The sequence below is a fragment of the Cervus elaphus genome, chromosome 6 (assembly GCF_910594005.1).
Source record: "Cervus elaphus chromosome 6, mCerEla1.1, whole genome shotgun sequence".
Classification (NCBI taxonomy): domain Eukaryota; kingdom Metazoa; phylum Chordata; class Mammalia; order Artiodactyla; family Cervidae; genus Cervus; species Cervus elaphus.
The window spans coordinates 23,129,614-23,147,774 of record NC_057820.1 but is presented as its reverse complement, the minus strand read 5'-3'; the positions used below and the strand labels follow the sequence as shown (position 1 = coordinate 23,147,774).

Below are 18,161 nucleotides of genomic sequence, written 5' to 3'. Positions count from 1 at the left end.
TATAAACCTGCCATCCTAGGACTTTGAAAGCAAAAGATGAGATATCAGATGGGAAGGTGCTCGGAGGTGGTGTTTAAGAGTGCCCTTGAAAGATAGAATTTGGGCTGACAGAAATTGTGTTATTTCCAGAGATAGGAACAGCATGTGGACTCATTCGAAAAATTATGAGTGGGCCAGTTTTGCTAAAGCATATATTCTGAAAATAGTAGTGGATTGGGTTCATGGGTAGCCTGACATTTCATGATGGGTCTTCAGAGTGATGATCAGTAATCCCTATTTAATTCAATAGGCAATAAGGAGGCCCTGCAGAATTTCGAACAGGGAAGGGAAGTGAATTCCTCTAGTGTCCAATAGGATAAACTGAAAGAAAGGAAGAAAAAAGAGGCAGTGACAGTAGGTAGGAAGTTTAGCATTTGGCCAGTTGAGAGCTAGTGAGGCTTCTGGCAGTGGGGCAGCCTCCACATGGGAATAATAAGATGAAAATAATAAAAGAGATTACACCTGTTACCTAGTAAATATCCAGTAAATAGTAGTTGGTGGAAGGAAAGAAGGAAGGAAAGAGTTAATTTCAGGAGGAGCAACTGTAGAATTTGGCAACTTGAACAAATGTGAAGGACAAGAGATATTTGCTGAATAAACAGCCTAAAGGTAGAATTGTCTTTATTTTGTCAATCATAGAAGCAGTGTCAGCTTGTAGGAAATTTAGATCATTGGTTTTCTTTGGATTTCAGGTTACAGATTTCTCTTTCATTCAACCAGGGAAATAGCAAAAGAGAGGAAGTACTTGCCCTGATGCTGGAGGTCAGACAGTAGGCAAACAAGCAAGTATATATATCATGTCAGTGTTGATGAGTTAGGGAGTGAAATGAAGGCATTCCTGGGGTTCAGGGACCAATGAGGTAAGGGAAGGCCTCCTAATAGTAAGATGACATTTGAGCCGAGATCTGAAGAAAGTAAGGGAGCCAGCCATGCTGACATACAAGGAAAGAGCATTCAGCATCTTTCCAGGGCATCAGTGAGTGTCAACATCCTGAAATGGGATCAACCAAGCCCATCACATTCCAATTGCATCAAGGAGACCAGTGTGTCTGGGGCGAAGTGAGTAGGGGAGAGAGTGGGGGTGGGTGAGCTAGAGGGGGATATGGTAGAGAAGATGAGGGAGGCAGACTGTGTCTGGGTCCAGCATGATAGTGGGGGAGGGAGTGTTGTGTGTATGTTGAGGGGGCACAGGGAAGGCTGGACAGACTGGCCTGAATCCCTAATGCAAATTAAAGCCTGTGCCCTCCCCTTTTGTCCTGAAGTTCCTGGGGGCAGTGTGCAGATCAGCATTCCCAAGACCTTGGCTGCAAGAGATATTTGATAATTAATTCATGAGCTAATTGCTTCTGCCAGAATTCTGTCAGGTTGCTGATTATATCTCTCCAAAGATGAAAGGGCAGACTCTTGGCTGTTGTGTTGGGGCAACTGCAGTTACACTTCACAGTGCTCCAAAAGGCTTGGAGCTTCACGCAAGGCCCTGCCAGCTACTGGTGAGACCCTGGCTCTTCTCAACTGTGTCACGTCCTGGGGGAGGCGGCTCCAAATTTGCTTTTTCTGTTTTTTACAGTCTCCACCTTCGCTGGGCTTAAATCTGGGGTGCCAGTACCAGGCTAGCACTGCTCAGGGGGCCATCCACAACAGATCCCCCTTCTCCCTCCTCTCAGGAAAGCAGACTCTAAAACAGAGGGAGGCGTGCTTCCCTGCCCTTTCCCACGAGACTTGACTTCCTCATCTACATGCTCTCCTCCGCCCACCAGTTCTTCTCAATCCTCCTGTGTTTAGAAATTCTAAATAGACCAGATGAGACCATCTTTACTCCTGGAGGGCGCTGTCCATTTTTAATGAGCAGGACTTCCCTACCCATCCCCTACTACCAGCCCTGCTGTCCATTCTAGGAAATCTAGTCAGCATTCTCTCCTTCCCGGTCTCCCCTAAGTGGAACTGGATTCATGAATTTGATTCTTTTTAAATGTCAACGGTTTCCCTCCAGAGCCAGTCCATGTTGATTATGGATCACCCTCTCAGAAGGCAGTTGGCTCCAGCTTGGAGAAAACCTCACCCCATTTGTGTCAGGGGGTGAGGATAGGTCTACCTGGAGCCAGAGCCTCTTTCCAAACAGAGCAGAACAGCTTTTAGACCCGTGTCTCTGTGCAGGCACTGAGCTATTTGGGGACCGGAGGCCCCTGGGAATTATCATTTGCCACCAGTGCTTGCAGACATCCTCTTGATGGTTAACTATGAAATGGGCTTAGTCTTATGCCAGCTCTCTTAGTCAGCTGATTGTTTTCTTTGGGTAGAAAAGGTGTGAAGGTCCTCTCTTCTTCCCCCAAGGAGACACAGGGAGCCATGTGCACGGGGGAGCCGGGCAGAAGACAGACACGAGATTCCTACCATGGAGGAGAGCTGCTTTAAGCTCGAGTCCCTGTGTGGGCTCCTTGCAGGGTTGAGGGCCCGCAACCTCATGTCAGGAACCCTAAGAACTCTCTTATCCTTTTCATTTTGGGGGCTGTACCGAGCAGCATATCGGATCTTAGTTCTCTGACCAGGAATCAAACCTGCTCCCCCCACAGTGGAACATGAAGTCTTAACCCCTGATGACCGGGAAAGTGCCAGGACCCTCTTATTCTAAAGAAATCAGAGTAAGGAGTTATATCATCAGGATAGAAACTATGCTTCTGGGGAAAAGCAACTCCAAAATACTGTACCTTCCACAAGTTTGTTTTCGCTCGCAGCAAAATCTAGAGGCAGGTGGTTCAGACCACCTAAGGTGGTTCAGTGACCCTTCACGTGAGGCTCCCATCTCTGGTCCAAGGTGACTACTGTATTGTCAGCATCCGCGCCAGCAACTGGCAGGAAAAAACCAGTGGCGTCCACATCCATTTCTTCTTTAGGAGAATTACTGGAGGAACACATCCCTTTTGGTCACATCCTAGTAGCAAGGACATAGCCACGTGAGGCTGTGAGGTAGCTGGGAGATCTAGACCCTAACTGAACATCCAGTCACTTAACTAATAAACAGCAGTTGTATTTTTAAAGTCAGGGAGCAATAATATTGAACATAGCTGTCTCCAGCACACACTGGTTCTCCCCTTCCCCAGACATTTATTGAGTAGCTGCAGCAGGAGAACGCTTGTGTCTTGGGAGTGGGAGACATGTAAGCAAATATGTGCAAGTGTATGTTGGTAGCTGTAACAGCGTTGTGTGAGGATGTTAGGAGTCAAGGGGCTGTGAGTAAGTCAGGAAGGACTTCCCAGAGGTGATGCTTTACCAAAGGTGTTCCTTGGCTTCCTCTCTATCTCAGCCTCTCAGTATTGTGACACCAACCAAAATTAAATGCACCTGGTGTCTTAGTTCGGGTCCTCCTGAGAGCAGAGGTGCATTAGTCTGCTGGGGCAGCTGTCATAAAGCACCGCAGACCGAGCTGCTTAAACCGCAGAAGCTTATCGTCTCACAGATGTGGGGACTGGAAGTCCAAGATCAGAGTGTCAGCAGAGTTGGTTCTTCCTGAGGAAGGCTCCATTCCAGGCCTCTCCCCTAGGCTCATAAACGCCTGTCTTCATGTTCACGTGACATTCTCCCTGTATGTGTATGTCTGTGTCAAAACTCCATCTTTTATAAGGACATGAGTCAAATTGGCTTAGGGCCCATCCTAATGACCTTACCTTTTTTAAAAAAATAATTTTGTTTATTTTTACTTTTTGGCTATGCTGGTTCTTCGTTGCTGCATGGGCTTTTCTCCAGTTGTGGCAAGTGGGGAGCTACTCTCTAGTTGCATTGTAAAGCCTCTCTTTGTGGTGGCGTCTCTGTTGCAGAGCTTGGGCTCTAGGGAGTGTGGTCTTTAGTAGCTGTGATTCCTGGGCTCTAGAGCACAGGCTCAATAGTTGTGGCCCATGGGCCCAGTTGCTCTGCAGCATGTGAGATCATCCTGGATCAGGGATCGAATCCATGTCTCCTGAATTAGCAGGCAGATTCTTTACCACCAAGCCACTACAGAAGCTCCCCCAGTGACCAGTGTTCACAAATTACATCTGCAGTGATTCTATTTCCAAATAAAGTCACATTGTGAGGCACTGAGGGTTAGGACATCAGTGTATGAATCTGGGGGGACACAATTCATTCCATTAACGGAAGATTTGGAAGAAAATCGGAAGCAGAGAAGCTGAGAGTCTACCCATCATGAGCTTGAGGTGGGAACAGACAGTGGGTACAGAGCCATTCACAGCCGCGCTGAAGGAGATCCAGGGCTGTTTCTTGACATCCTATTAGGAAGGCAATTTCTTCAAAGATGCTTTATTCTCACACCACTTCCTTGCCCTGGTCTGAACTTTCTCTAACATACTGGCCCTCCAGGGAAGTTAGAAAACTGACAGGGTTAACGTGGGTCTCCATAATGCTGCCAGATACATAGGTTAGCCAGCGGGTTGGTGACTAAAAACACCTTAGATGGGATTAAAAGCCTTCAAGATATTTCAAACAGTAACTACCTGCTGTGACAGTCAGTAGGGACAATATGTTATTAGAAGCAGCATCTTGCCAGGTGAGTGAACGGCTGAAGCCTTCCAATAGCCAATTAGCAACAGCTAAAAAAATGTTTTAAGTGTATAGAGCTTGAGAATGTCTGCTTAATAGGACCTTTTAGATAGTAATTGTAATCAATGAACTAAATTCATTCACCAAATATGTTTTGAGAGCCTGACTTATGCCAGGTGGTATTCTCGGTGTACATTAGTGAAGAAACAGCAAAAATCTTGTCCTCTTGAAGCTTACCTTCTAATGCAGCTTGTTACCCTCTGGCACTTAATTATGGCTCTCATTTAAATCATAATACTAAATGCCCCCATCAAAATCAGCATTTCAGATAAGAAGGAGTTTATAGCCAGAAAATTGCTCTATGATTCAAAACTTTTTTTTAACTTGCAATGATGATATTTCAATGGTAGAACTATGAGTGGTTTGTGATTCTTTACTTTTCTTTGTTTCTCACATTTTCTTTAATAATCATGTATCATTTTTATTTGACAAAAAAATTAAAGGATAAGGGTGAAATCCAAGCGACTCCTCATCTAGCCCAAAACAGCTAGATAAGTTTTACAAAAAGCACTCCTAACAGAATAAAAAATATTTTATATATATGTGTGTGTGTGTATATATGTATATATATATAAAATCTCACTTCTATATATAATCAACATAAGATAAAGAAGTACTTGCCGCAGGCCTAAACTTTGGAAGTGAGCAACCTTGAGTTCCAATCTCAGCACTGCCCTCTTATTAGCTGTGTTACCTAGATGGGTCACATTTCTTATCTATTTTATTAGTATCATAATCTAGAAAAATGATGCCAACTTTGACCTGCCAGAGCTGTTGAGATTTAAAAAAAAAACAATCTAGGTACTTTCGTGGTGGTCCAGTGGTTAAGAATCCACCTTGCAATGCAGGAAACATGCATTTGATCCATGGTCGGGGAACTAGGATCCCACATCTAGGCAACTATAGAGAAGCCTCCCAACTGCAACAAAGACTCCTGCTCCATAACTAAGACCTGACGCAGCCAAAAATTAATTAAATTTTAAAATATTTTTTTTAAATCTATATAAGCAAATTTGAAACAATGTTCTGCACTTGGTAAGTGCTCAGTGGGAATATAAAATAGTACTTTGCTTTGGAAAATAGTTTGGCAGATTCCTAAAAAGTTAAGCATACACCTTACATATATTCCTACTCTCCCACTTTTAGCAATTTACCCAGAAGAATGAAAACTTCCACACAAAGACTTGTGCACGAGTGATCATAGAAGCTTTCATTGTAGAAGTCCCGAACTAAAAATAACCTAAATGTCCGTGAACAGATAAATGGATAAACAATCTTTGATATAACCATCCAATGGAATAGTACTTGCCAATGAAAAGGAATGAACTATAAATACATGCTACAGTATGGATGAATTATGTTTAGCAAAATAATTATGCTAAATAAATAAGAAATCATTCATCAAATAGTATATACTGTATGTTTCTATTTATTAAAAAATTTAGAGAATATGCCAACTAATCTATAATGACTTCATTTGCTTCTTTGGGATGGAGTGGAGCATAGGAAAAGAAGGGATGGAAGGGTTGCAGAATGTTGGAAACTTTCGGGGTGATGGAAACATTTCACTGTTTTGATTGAGGTGATGGTTTCATGGACCTAACAAAGATAATATAAACTTATACTTCAAATATGTATAATTTATTATACATCAATTTCCTCTCAATAAAAATGTTAAAAGATAAGAAGATTAATCTCAGTACTTCCTTCTCTAGAGGAAGGGAAATCTATCACCTTTTTAAATCAGTCTTAGAGTTTCATAAAGGGAATAGTGAATTAGGTGACCAGTTGATCATGAGAATCCACACAGGTATCTCCTCATGAGCCGCGAGAATGGATTCACAGCAGGGAAAGAGGTTTAAATTTCTCCATGCATCCAGTCTGAAGTTATTGAATTTTTAAAGAATGGTATGAACTTCTGTCCAGAACCACAAGATGAAACTTATATAAAATGAGGGTGGGGGCCACATTTTTGCCTGTTAAGAGCTAGTGTAGTAAGCACAGAAATATAAATGCCTTATCAAAAAAAATGATGCCCCAATATTCAGGAGGCTATTGTATCTGAATGACATTTCAGATGATAAAGAGAGGTGCAAATATTAACCATGCTGGTTGATGTGTTTTATTTTTAAGAAAAAGCAATGATATTAATGTCACAGTTAAATGTAAAATAGTCAAAGTAGAATCTCTTTTTTTTTTAACAGTAAAGATGAACTGGTTTTGCCAGGATTAGCAGTGACAAATATAAATAGTAAATTCCAGGAAGCAGCAAATGAATTTCAGGACCAAAGCAAAGGACTGGATTAAATAAATGAATACTCTAACACCCAGAATCAGAAAGAGAAAATTTGTGCTGAGAGATTAAAGGATATGATTTTGTTTCAGACTCGCCTGGCACCTGGGGATGGACCCCAGGAGCCCTAAGATAGAAGCAAGAATTTGAGGCTGTTTTGCCAAATGTTGTTGAGCATTTGAAAAGACAGATATTATTCATTAATGGGATACCTTGGCATTATTTAAAAATCACTTCAGGTTTTGTTTTTAACTTTAAAATGACTCTGAAAAATAGTTTTCTCTGTATCACATTTTTAAAAGATACTGGTAGGTCATTTGAGAGTTGAAAAAGGATGATTGCTCAAACTCCAAACTCATGTGGTAAGTTTTGTTACTGCCATCCTGGCCAAAGTGGTATGTGAGAAGCTAGAATCATAGAACTGAGAATGAAAGAGACCTTGAAGAATATCCAATAAAATTGTGGCTCACCAATCTCAGAAAAAAGGTTGTGTGTAGTCAAGCCATCAGACCCCAGTGTTTCAACACTAAGCCATCACACAATATTCAAAATCAGGGCAGGTTTTCAGAAAGGACTACGAGGCGATGGGGGATGTAAAAGTTCAGAGCGAGGAGTCTGGCACGGAAGGCGTTGGCTGTACCTTTCACAGTTTGACCTGCACACATAAACCCCAGGAGAGAAGAGAGTAACATTTATTGAGCACCGGCCGCTGCCTTGGCATGGGATAGAAGCCGCGATAATTAACACATGCTCCCACAGAACATGTGCTGTTGCCAGGAAAACACACAGACAACTCTAGCCCAAGGTCTTAGAGGGCAGCACATCGATGCTGTAAGAAAAGGACAAAGGACGCTCTCTGGTGACAGTGTGACATTTCCCTTACCTGAGAGCCACGACTCGCCTCTTGACACCCTTTCTCTGGTTCTCTCGTCTTTTGCTAGGCATCCGGATTAGTTCCTTTACACAAGCTGACCTCGCTTCAGGAAACGTTCAGTATATCCACTCCAGTGAGGCTGAGAAGCATTCAGACGCCTTCAGCTTTACGCTCTCCGATGGAGTCCACGAGGTGGGTGAGGAGCTCGCTTCCCTCCTTGATGGGTATCAATTCAGTGTCGTCTCCTTTAACTGGAGGGCACGGAGCCACCATTGTTGAGAGAGCTTCATTTCCCTCTGCTGTCAGCCTGGGACAGAGGCAAAGAGAACTCTATCTTGCCAAAGAGAACTCACTTCTGGGTCTCTGGTCGGTCAGTCATGCCAGGAACGGTGTGAAAGGGAATGCAGAGGGCGTCTGCCTTCTCCTCGGGTGGGTGCTGGGGACAGGTGACCCACCCACACTTTTCCGCCCTGCAGGTGACGCAGACTTTCCGCATCACTCTTCGCCCTGTGGATGACGCGCTGCCCCAAGTGCAGAACTTCGGGATGCGGGTACAGGAGGGTGTGAGGAAGACCATCACGGAGTTTGAGCTTAAAGCGGTGGATGCGGACACAGAGGTAGGAGTGCTACCCTGGCCTCTGGTCTAGTGAGACGCCTGTTGCTTTGCTACAGTACATCCCAAGGATGGGGCGAGGGGTGGGGCTGAGAGTAATACAAGCATCCTTGAAAGATTAAAAACCAGAACATAAAAAAAATAAAAAATAAAAACCAGAACGTACCATGGCCTGCTGGAAAAGAAAAGCTAATACATTTGAAATTAAGTCATTTTTAAACTCTTTTGGAAACCCTAAATACGTTTATCCTTTCCCACAATTACACATAACAATCATGTTAACATTCTGATTTTGATTATGATCCACAGAAAATTAGGTCGATGGCACTTTATCCAATTTTTATTACTCCCTATTATTAATGAAAAAGGATTTTCTCATCTCTACACTTTTTCCTCCTTCATCGAAACTTCACTGGATGACAACTAATTATTGCAGTTTGAACATTTTCAAAGAACCAGGTTTTATCCAGTTAAACAGGGCATGTCGAGACAACTCTTCCTGTCTAATGCTTTCCAATTAAAAAATCTAACATTCTGACATGATTTAGCTCCCATTAAGGGTACCACACACTTGTTAATTAGTTCTATGTATGCCCTTCCCCGTGCCAGCATGCATTCATTTATTCATTCTTTCAGCAAGTATTTATTACCAAGGTCAGCTCTAGATGCTAAAGACAGCACTGTGAACAAAGCAGATCAAAGTGCTAGCCTTAGGGAGTTTACAACCTTTGGTTAAGGGGACAGATGATAAAGAAAGAAAGAACATAGACTATCTTGTCAGGTGTGATAAGTGCTAGAAATAAAAATAAAGTGACATGAAGGTGACAGAGATAGATGTGTGTGCTGTTTGAGGCACAGGTCAGGGGAGTTTTCTCTGAGTGACTGATACTTGAGCAGAGATAGGAAGAGAAAGAGCAGACTGTGCAGTTTCCCAGAAGAATCCCTCTCCAGGCAGAAGAATCAGGAGGGCAAAAGCCTTGTGGTCCAGTGCGCTTAGAACAATTGAGTAGCCAGGCCAAGGGTCTAGACCCCAGTGAACAAGCAGGAGAGGAAAAGGATGAGACCAGAGAGGAACTGTGGGACCAGGTCACAGAGGGCCTTCTTGACCCGGGTCAGGCCTCTGCATTTTCTTCCAAGTTGGTGGGAGATCATTGAAGAGTCCTGAGCAGGATTTTTACATTGGTATTTTTCCTTCTCATGTCACCCTAGAAGCAGCTATTAGAAATGGGAAATTTGTGGGATGAATTGAGAGAGTAGCGTTGACGTATATGTACACGACATGTGTAAAATAGCTAGCTAGTGGGAACCTGCTTTAAAACACGGGGAGCTCAGCTGGGTGCCCTGTGATGACCTAGAGGAGTGGGATGGGGGTGGTGGGAGGGAGGCTCACGAGGGAGGGGATATATGTACACAGATGTCTGATTCACTTCACTGTACAGCAGAAACTAGCACACCTTTGTAAAGCAATTACACACCAATTAAAAAAATAGAAATGAGAAGTTATGCTTCTGTTCTGATGCATAGATTCTGTATATGAGTTTTGGGAAAGTGTATGTGCTGGGGGAGGAGAGTGGATGGAAAGGAAGTGAGTGATTTTAAAAGGTCTAGTTCTTACCATCTTAGAGGTTAAAAATTCAAGTTTTCCCCCTATAACCCCAAAAGGCCAAATTTAAATGTCTTATCTTAAAACAGAAGGCAGCAGAACATAAGTTCGATTGTAGTAACCAATATAATTTCTCTCCTTAGCTTGATTTTTGGTGTCTATAAAGAAAAGGCAGTCTTTGTTTTATAAAGGTCTTTGGGTTTGACTACCCTTGGCCACCTGTTGACCACCACTCGTACGTCTGGCTCCTGATACAGAGTTCCCTTCTCTTGTTGCCTCCACGACAGGCTGAGTCTGTCACATTCACGGTCGTGCAGCCCCCACGCCACGGCACCATCGAGCGAACCACCAATGGGCAGCCCTTCCAGCTCACGTCCACCTTCACCATGGAGGACATCTACCAGAACCGGGTCCGCTACAGCCACGATGGCAGCAACTCCCTCAAAGACCGATTCACCTTCACCGTGGCTGACGGGACAAATCCTTTCTTCATTGTTGAGGAGGGAGGAAAAGAGGTGAGGGGCAGAGACGGCGGAGAGGGAGGCGGAGCACAGCAGGCCAGAGGTTGTCTGGAGGCTGAACATGGCATTTTTAGGCAAAGGGTAAACCCACTCCAGTATTCCTGCCTGGAGAATCCCATGGACAGAGGAGCTTGGTGGGGACGGTTCTTAGGGTCACAAAGAGTCGGATACAACTGAAGCAACTTAGCACGCATGTAGTCAACACGCCTTGAGTTTTGGTTCTGTCACCTAATTGGCCTTGGACAAATGACTTAACTTCTGTAAGCCTCAGCTTTTCATCTATACAGTGTGCACAAGGATCATCACCAGCTTCCATTGGTCTAAGGATCAACAGATCCATAAAAAATGCTTAGCACCATTGGCAAAGACTGAGTACTCACATAAAAGACAGTCGTTATTGTTATTATTACTGCTATTATTTTTCCTTTTCCTTTGCACTCGCCCTTTGTTCCTTCCTTTTTTCTTTCATCTGGTTTTTCTTTTTTTCTTTTTTTTTTTTTCCATTTATTTTTATTAGTTGGAGGCTAATTACTTTACAATATTGTAGTGGTTTTTGCCATACATTGACATGAATCAGCCATGGATTCACATGTGTTCCCCATCCTGAATTCATCTGGTTTTTCAATAAGATCACAGGGTTCCAAATCGTCTCCTGAGCCAGTCAGAGTTTTCAGTCTCATGAAGAATTACAGTGGCTAAGAGTATGGCTTTTGCATCCGAAAGACACTGATTTAAATTCTGCTTCTGTCACTTACTACCTGAGTGTCTTTGTAAGTCATTTAACCTTTCTAAGCCTTAGCTTCCTTATCTGTAAAATGAGGATATCTACTCCCCTGATTACACAAAGCACTTAGCCCAGTGCCTTACACAGGAAACACAAGAAATAGCCAATAAATTGTGGCTATAATCATCATGGTCATCACTTTAGGATCAGCTTGTGGAACAAATGAAGATGGTTTTCTTTTGAGGTCATGAAACTGTCAAGCTTCTCTCTCTTAAGGGAATTGCTCACTTCTAACATTTAGGTGTTCAGAAGAAACTATAAACATCCCCTTTCACTCTCTTCCCTGCAGTTCTAACTCTTTTTTAGCAGATTTCCTGCAGCACCATAACCTTCCCCTAGGAATAACTGCAACTCTGATGAAAGGTGGACCCCTGATGTCTCACATAGCTGTCTGACTCAGCATAAGCAGTTTTAGTGAGCACATGATCACACCCTACTGTTTGCTTCCAGCATAAGCGAAGGGTCAGCAGCTTCTCTCGGGCCTGCAGTTTTTTTCCTACTTTGATGATGAATGATTCTTTGCCTGGCCAGGAAAGATCCTCTGGTGTGCTTTAGAAACCAACAGCCTGTGAGAAGGTCATTCTCAGTTGGCCGAGGTGTCAGTAGGATGGCTCTTGGGATTTCCCTGCCATTTCAATATCCGCCCTGCATCTCCACCTGGCAGGTCATCACATTCATTTTCCCTCTCCCATACTGTGACTGCTTCCCCAGTTTGTTTGACTTTCAGAAGAGGAAAAAAAAAAAGATTTCAGGATGAATCAACAAGAGGGCCACTTCTCTGATAAACATAAAAGGTCACAGCAGGTCTCCAGGGGGACCGTGTCATTTTGAAAATGGAAATTATCTGGGAGGGTTGGAGAAGACTGATACACCAGTATCTTGCTGCGCTGTCTGCCAGCTTGTTGTATCAGTTCAGAAATGGGGAGGTACTAGACTGGACTCCCTGTGTCTGTTGTGAATATGCAATGTGTATATCTGTGTGGTGATAAAGTCATAAACTGAAATGTCTTTGCACTATTCTCACACACGCTTTTTTTGGGGGGGGAGGGGGAGTGGATATGCTGGGTCTTTGTTGCTGTGAGCAGGCTTTCTCTAGTTGTAGCAAGTGGGGGCTACCCTCTAGTTGTGATACACAGGCTTCTCATTGTGGTGGCTTCTCTGGGTGTGGTCTCTAGGGCTCATGGGCTTCAGTAGTCGTGGCCCATGGGCTTAGCTCCTCCACACCATGTGGGATCTTCCCAGACCAGGGATTGAACCCATGTCCCCTGCATTGACAGGTGGATTCCTAACCACTGGACCACCAGGGAAGTCCTCACAAATGCTTTTATTCTTGATTTCTTCTGCCCCCTTTGCCCATGTGAACAGTTTTTTCTCAAAAAAAATAAATAAATAAAAAGGAAATCTCTTCCCATGAAACGTCTTTTCACATCTAGCAGAATCCTACCTGAAGACCTTGACATTAACTAATTTTTTTTTTCCAGGCAATCCTGTGCAACATGCAGGATATTAGTTCCCCAACCAGGGATCAAATTCGGGTCTGGGAATGCAGAGTCTTAACCACTGGACAACAGGGAAGTCCCTGACATTCACATTTGAATGATAGAAGTTTTAACAAGAGTTATTGAAAGGAAGATATTTTGTTTATTGTTTCATCTCGGGGCAATATTGAACTCAACTAAAGAAAGCTTAGGTTTGTGAAAACCAACTTCCATAGCAGCTGAAATTCCAGCAAGAGTGCCACTTGTGTCTTGCTTTTCTTCTTATATCATTTCCACTTTGTCAGTCAACATTGTCCCTGAAGCCTCAGGAGCCAAGTGGTGATAAGCGATGGAAACTTGCTCACTTGCCTGTTTTGAAGTGTCAACAGATTTCAAGGGTTCCAGCTTCTGTAAGCCCTAGACCTGACATACTTCAGGTATGTGTGAATGATGAGTTTTCTTTTTGGCTTTCATCACAGATCATAACAGCAGCACCTCAGCAGTTCTGGGTAGACATCCTCCCAGTGGATGATGGCACCCCTAGGATTGTTACCAACCTGGGGCTCCAATGGCTGGAGTACATGGATGGCAAGGTAAGGCCTTTCCATCTGCTACTGTCTCACTAACCAGCTTGGGCTCTATCCTATTCGTGACAATATGAACAGAAATTCCTGTTCAACTCATGTCTATCCCTCCCTAAGCTAAGTTCTTAAGATTGCTGAGCTCTGTGAGTCTGGTTAGAGTTGTATTATAGTTTAAGATGTTCTTATAGAATGACCCCCAAATATAGTAGCTCAAATAGGATAGAAGTTTTTTTTTCCTCACATAAAGCACGGAAGTGGGGAGGTTAGGGCGCGACGTGACCATTCAGAGATACATATTCCTTCTGTCTTACTCTTCTGCCATCACTAGGGTGTTGTTATCAACAGCAGGGCCAAAACGCTTTAGCTGCTCTTCAGTACTGCATACCATGGAAAGAGGAAAACAGAAAAGTAGGGGTCAAGGAACTTAATTATAAGCAAGTGATAGAGAAATTAAACACATCACTTGCACTCATATTGTTTTGAAAAGAAATTGATACTGTGGTCCTATCTATTGCATGGAGTGTCTAGTGCTCAGCTAAAAGTTTGTTGACTAGAAAAAGGGGAGGATGGATTTGGGAAAACTTCTCGTACACGCCATAGATGGGAAGGAAGTGAGTTTTTTGGTAGATGAGTATCATCAGAGTATTTCTAGAAATTTAAATTTTTTTCTCCTTTTCGTAAGTCCCAATTGGGTCATTTTAAGATATGCCATAATTCTCACCTGTTTCCATGTCAAGCATTAAATTCTCATTCCCACCTGAACACACACAGTTCTTCAGCTCAGTTTGGGAACTGGTTTCATACTTTTGTGTGTGGTATTGCCTCTAGGATGTGAATTTTCCTTCTCCACATCGCTGATATAGCAGTGGTATTACAGCTTTCCACTGAACTCATTGGGAATTTTAAAATATATGAGACAAAGTTAGTACAGATTCCTCTCATGCCCTATTTGATATTTTTCTCAATACTCAGAACCATCCTATTCTCTTCTTCTCCAATTGGTCTTCCACTTCCAACTCTTACCCTGCTGCAGTGACTCTTATCAAAGTCATCAATGACCTCAATTTCCTCAAATCAAAGGTCACTCACATGCCTTTATTTTACTAGGTCTAGTAACATTCAATAGTGTTGACCATCCTCTTTTTCTCTCAAACCTTTGGTCTCATTAAATATTTGTTGAATGAATAAATGAGCGAATTAAAATTTAGCCAGTATATTTGAGCAGTATTGGGATATTATGTATTTGTCTGTCTGAATTTCAAGCAATGTAATCAACTCTTATACGGTATAAAGTGGCCATCTTCCCTGGATTGTATCCTTCTTTCAAAGTTCCAGCCTTCTTTCAAGGCCAAACTGAAGCCACCCCCTTCCCTAATCCAGATGGAATGAATTGTCCTTGCTTCCTAAAAGTGTGATGCAGTATTTTCCGCATCTCCCACTATAGCACTCACCACAGTTACCTTGCTCATAAGCCTTTCTTCCCCAAGAAAGAGTGAACATCAAGGACAGAGGCTGGGATGGTTTCTATCCTCATAACCTGTTCAATCCTGACAAAGTTTTCCAGGTAGTAAATGTACTTAGTAAATCATGGTTGAACTGAATTAAATCTGAGTCAGAGGGTCTTGTTCCTGCTTTACTCCCATCTCAGAAATTAAATTTAATGGGTTTCTATTCCAGGCAACCAACTTGATCACCAAGAAGGAACTGCTGACCGTGGACCCAGACATGGAGGACATGCAGCTTGTCTATGAGATCACCACGGGCCCCAAGCATGGCCACGTGGAGAACAAGCTGCAGCCTGGCAGGGCAGCGGCTACCTTCACACAGGGTGAGCCCTCAGGAGCTGGGCTTCCCTGGTGGCTTAGATGGTAAAGAATTCGCATGCAATACAGGAGACCCAGGTTTGATCCCTGGATTGGGAAGATCCTTCTGGAGAAGGGAAGGGCAACCCACTCCAGCATCTTGCCTGGAGAATCCCATGGATGGAGGAGCCTGGCAGGCTATAGTCCGTAGGGTTTCAAAGAGTTGGATACAACTGAGCAACTAACATGAGAAGTGGGAAGGGTCTATTCTAACACGACTCCCCCTATCTCCCTCATCTTTCTCGCAACCACTGCCAGCTACTTCCCCCCAGGACCTATTTACAGACAAATAGATCCTTTGGCATCTAACCATCCAACAGTGAAATTTTACTTCCCTAATATTTTTTCCCCTTTACTCCAAATTATGGCAAAAAAAAAGAAAAGAAAATTTTTATCTTTACCTGGCTTCCTTAGTTCCCAAATTGCTTTCAGTTTTGACCAAGTTGTTTGGAAAAGATCCTGTGATACTTCTGGGTTTGCTTTCAAAACAAAAATAGCCACCAGACTTTATGAAACATCTGTGATCCTGTGTGGTTCATTTTTTTCTGTAAAGGATTATGGATTTTTTGTCTTTGGCAAAGAAAGAAAAATCAACATGGGTAGACTGCTCAATAAATAGTTTCCTGTTTGGAATCACATCAAGGAAACCAATTTGTATTTTAGTTTACTGGAAAGTTTTCAGAGTCTTCTAGACTTGTGTTGGGGATGGACCTGAGTGGGAAGACACAACTGTGTCTTGCAATTTATGTGCCATGTTTCCTTTTAATCCCTGTCCTCAATCTGTGTTCTCTCCTAGCCCCATGTTATCTGTGCCTTGTGGGGGGGCTGTTTTAATCCAACCCTAGCTTTTCTCAGTAACACATACAAAGAACCTTTATTTTGAAGGAACTAGGGACAGGTATAAGCATATGTGCATAGCAGATGGGGTCAGAGACTTCCCTCTGTTGGCTCAAAGATTTGCTTTTAACTTCCCATAGACATTTATTAAACTGCTTTTTTGCCAAGACCCCAGGATTGTCATTGTACAATAGCATAATGGTACTTCCTATACACAAACAGAATTACAGGATCTTATTTTAAGACCTGGTAGAAACACTTCTTTTTAAGACTACAGTCTTTTTTGTTCCTGGAAAAATAAGTTTTGTCTGTAATCCACTAGAAGAATAAACTGGATGTGTCGGGAGAAATCTATGAGGCTGTCTTTACATCCCCTGGTTAATTCAGTATCTTTTTTTCTCACAGAGGACGTGAACTTGGGGTTGATTCGTTACGTGTTGCATGAGGAGAAGATCCATGAGATGATGGATAGTTTTCAGTTTCTGGTGAAAGACAGTAAACCCAATGTGGTCAACGACAACATCTTCCATATCCAGTGGTCCCTCATCAGTTTTAAATATACCAGGTACAAGTGCTGCTGGCGTTCATTCTTGAGAAATGAAACAGGAAAGCAGAGGAAGCCAGGATGAAGCACCTTGGAGGTCAGCTGTAATCATCCAGTCATGATGGTGGGATGATAATAAGCATAAAAATAATAATTGCACCAAATTTTTCTTGAATACCATATGTACCAGGCACTGTAGTGGGTAACTGACATACGTCATCTTGTTTAATGCTTGCAGTTATGAGATGAGTAACCTTGTTGCCTCCACAATGATGAAGCAATAGAGACAGAAATAGGTTAAGTAACTTATATGAGGGCTTCCTAGGTGGCTCAGTGGAAGGAATATGCCTGTCAACGCAGAAGATGCGTGTTTGATTCCTAGGTTGGGAAGATTCCCTGGAGAAGGAAATGGCAACCCACTCCAATATTCTCGCCTGAGAATCCCATGGACAGAGGAGCCTGGTAGGTTACAGTCCATGGGATCATGAGAGTCAGATCAAACTTAGCAACTAAACAACAACATTAACTTATCTGAAATCATATAGCTAATAAGCAATGAAGTCCAGTGATCTTAACCATCATGCTTTACTGCTTCTCCTGAAAGTATTTTTCCTTCTGTCTTCAGGTTTAGAAGATAATCCAGAAAAACTGATAGGAGAAAAAAATACATTGAAAAAAATAATCACTGGCCCGCAAAAACAGTCTTTGCCTTCTGTCTCCATTCTCCCTGTTCTTAAGCTTATATTCTCCCCCTCGCTCTTCTGGTATACACAGAATCATGTATCTTTAGTTAAAAATTCATAGCTTAACACAGACAGCTCTTCAAGATGCTTTTGTAGTCTTGTTGGGAAGTCCAGAGGCAGAGAGCCACTGATTGGTAAGACACAGAGCTGATTTTGTAGATTAGATTATGACTAGGACTGTAATTTTTGTGGGACATAAAAGTCTTTAAATCTACATTTCACAGACCCACTAAGAAATCAATATCATTATAATTCAAATGAAAATTGGATCTTGGGAAGAAGAGAAGAAAGTATGCAAACTTGGTTTCATGTGCCCCAGATGGAGGCTATTTTATTGTTACACACACTTGGAGAATGAGTGGAAAATTAGAATTAACATATATGTGTGTTATATATATATAGTTATTGTCTAGTCGATAAGTCGTGTCCAACTCTTTTGTGACCCCCACAGACTGTAGCCCACCAGTCTCCTCTGTCCATGGGATTTCCCAGGCAAGAATACTGGAGTGGTTACCATTTCATTCTCCATTATATATGTATACTCTGCTGCTATTTACCTCTTACGTGTAACTCCTTCAGAATTAAATAAGTTGAATAAAACTGATGTTGTTTTCTGGACAACCCTCTAATGTTTGATGGACTAACTAGTACAGAGAGTCCCCAGACTGGCAATGAAGACAAACCTCTCAAAGGCACTTTGCCTGCAATCCTCACGGCAATAAGCCACAAGTCAAAGTTAATGGCCATCCTCAGTGATGACAGACAAAGCCCAGCTCAGACTGGGCTTTTCTCAACC

At 42.6% G+C, this 18,161-nt stretch overlaps 1 protein-coding gene across 3 annotated transcripts in view; it reads left to right on the top strand.

Annotated features, from left to right (window-relative positions):
- FRAS1 (Fraser extracellular matrix complex subunit 1) overlaps nt 1-18,161 on the top strand; it is a 502,305-nt gene that overhangs the window by 417,383 nt on the left and 66,761 nt on the right. For all 3 annotated transcript variants that reach the window (XM_043906392.1, XM_043906393.1, XM_043906394.1), the window contains 6 exons: nt 7,864-7,988; nt 8,273-8,413; nt 10,300-10,527; nt 13,275-13,388; nt 15,057-15,207; nt 16,484-16,643. In XM_043906392.1, coding sequence (XP_043762327.1) covers nt 7,864-7,988; nt 8,273-8,413; nt 10,300-10,527; nt 13,275-13,388; nt 15,057-15,207; nt 16,484-16,643 — 919 coding nt within the window. The remainder of the gene's footprint in view (nt 1-7,863; nt 7,989-8,272; nt 8,414-10,299; nt 10,528-13,274; nt 13,389-15,056; nt 15,208-16,483; nt 16,644-18,161) is intronic.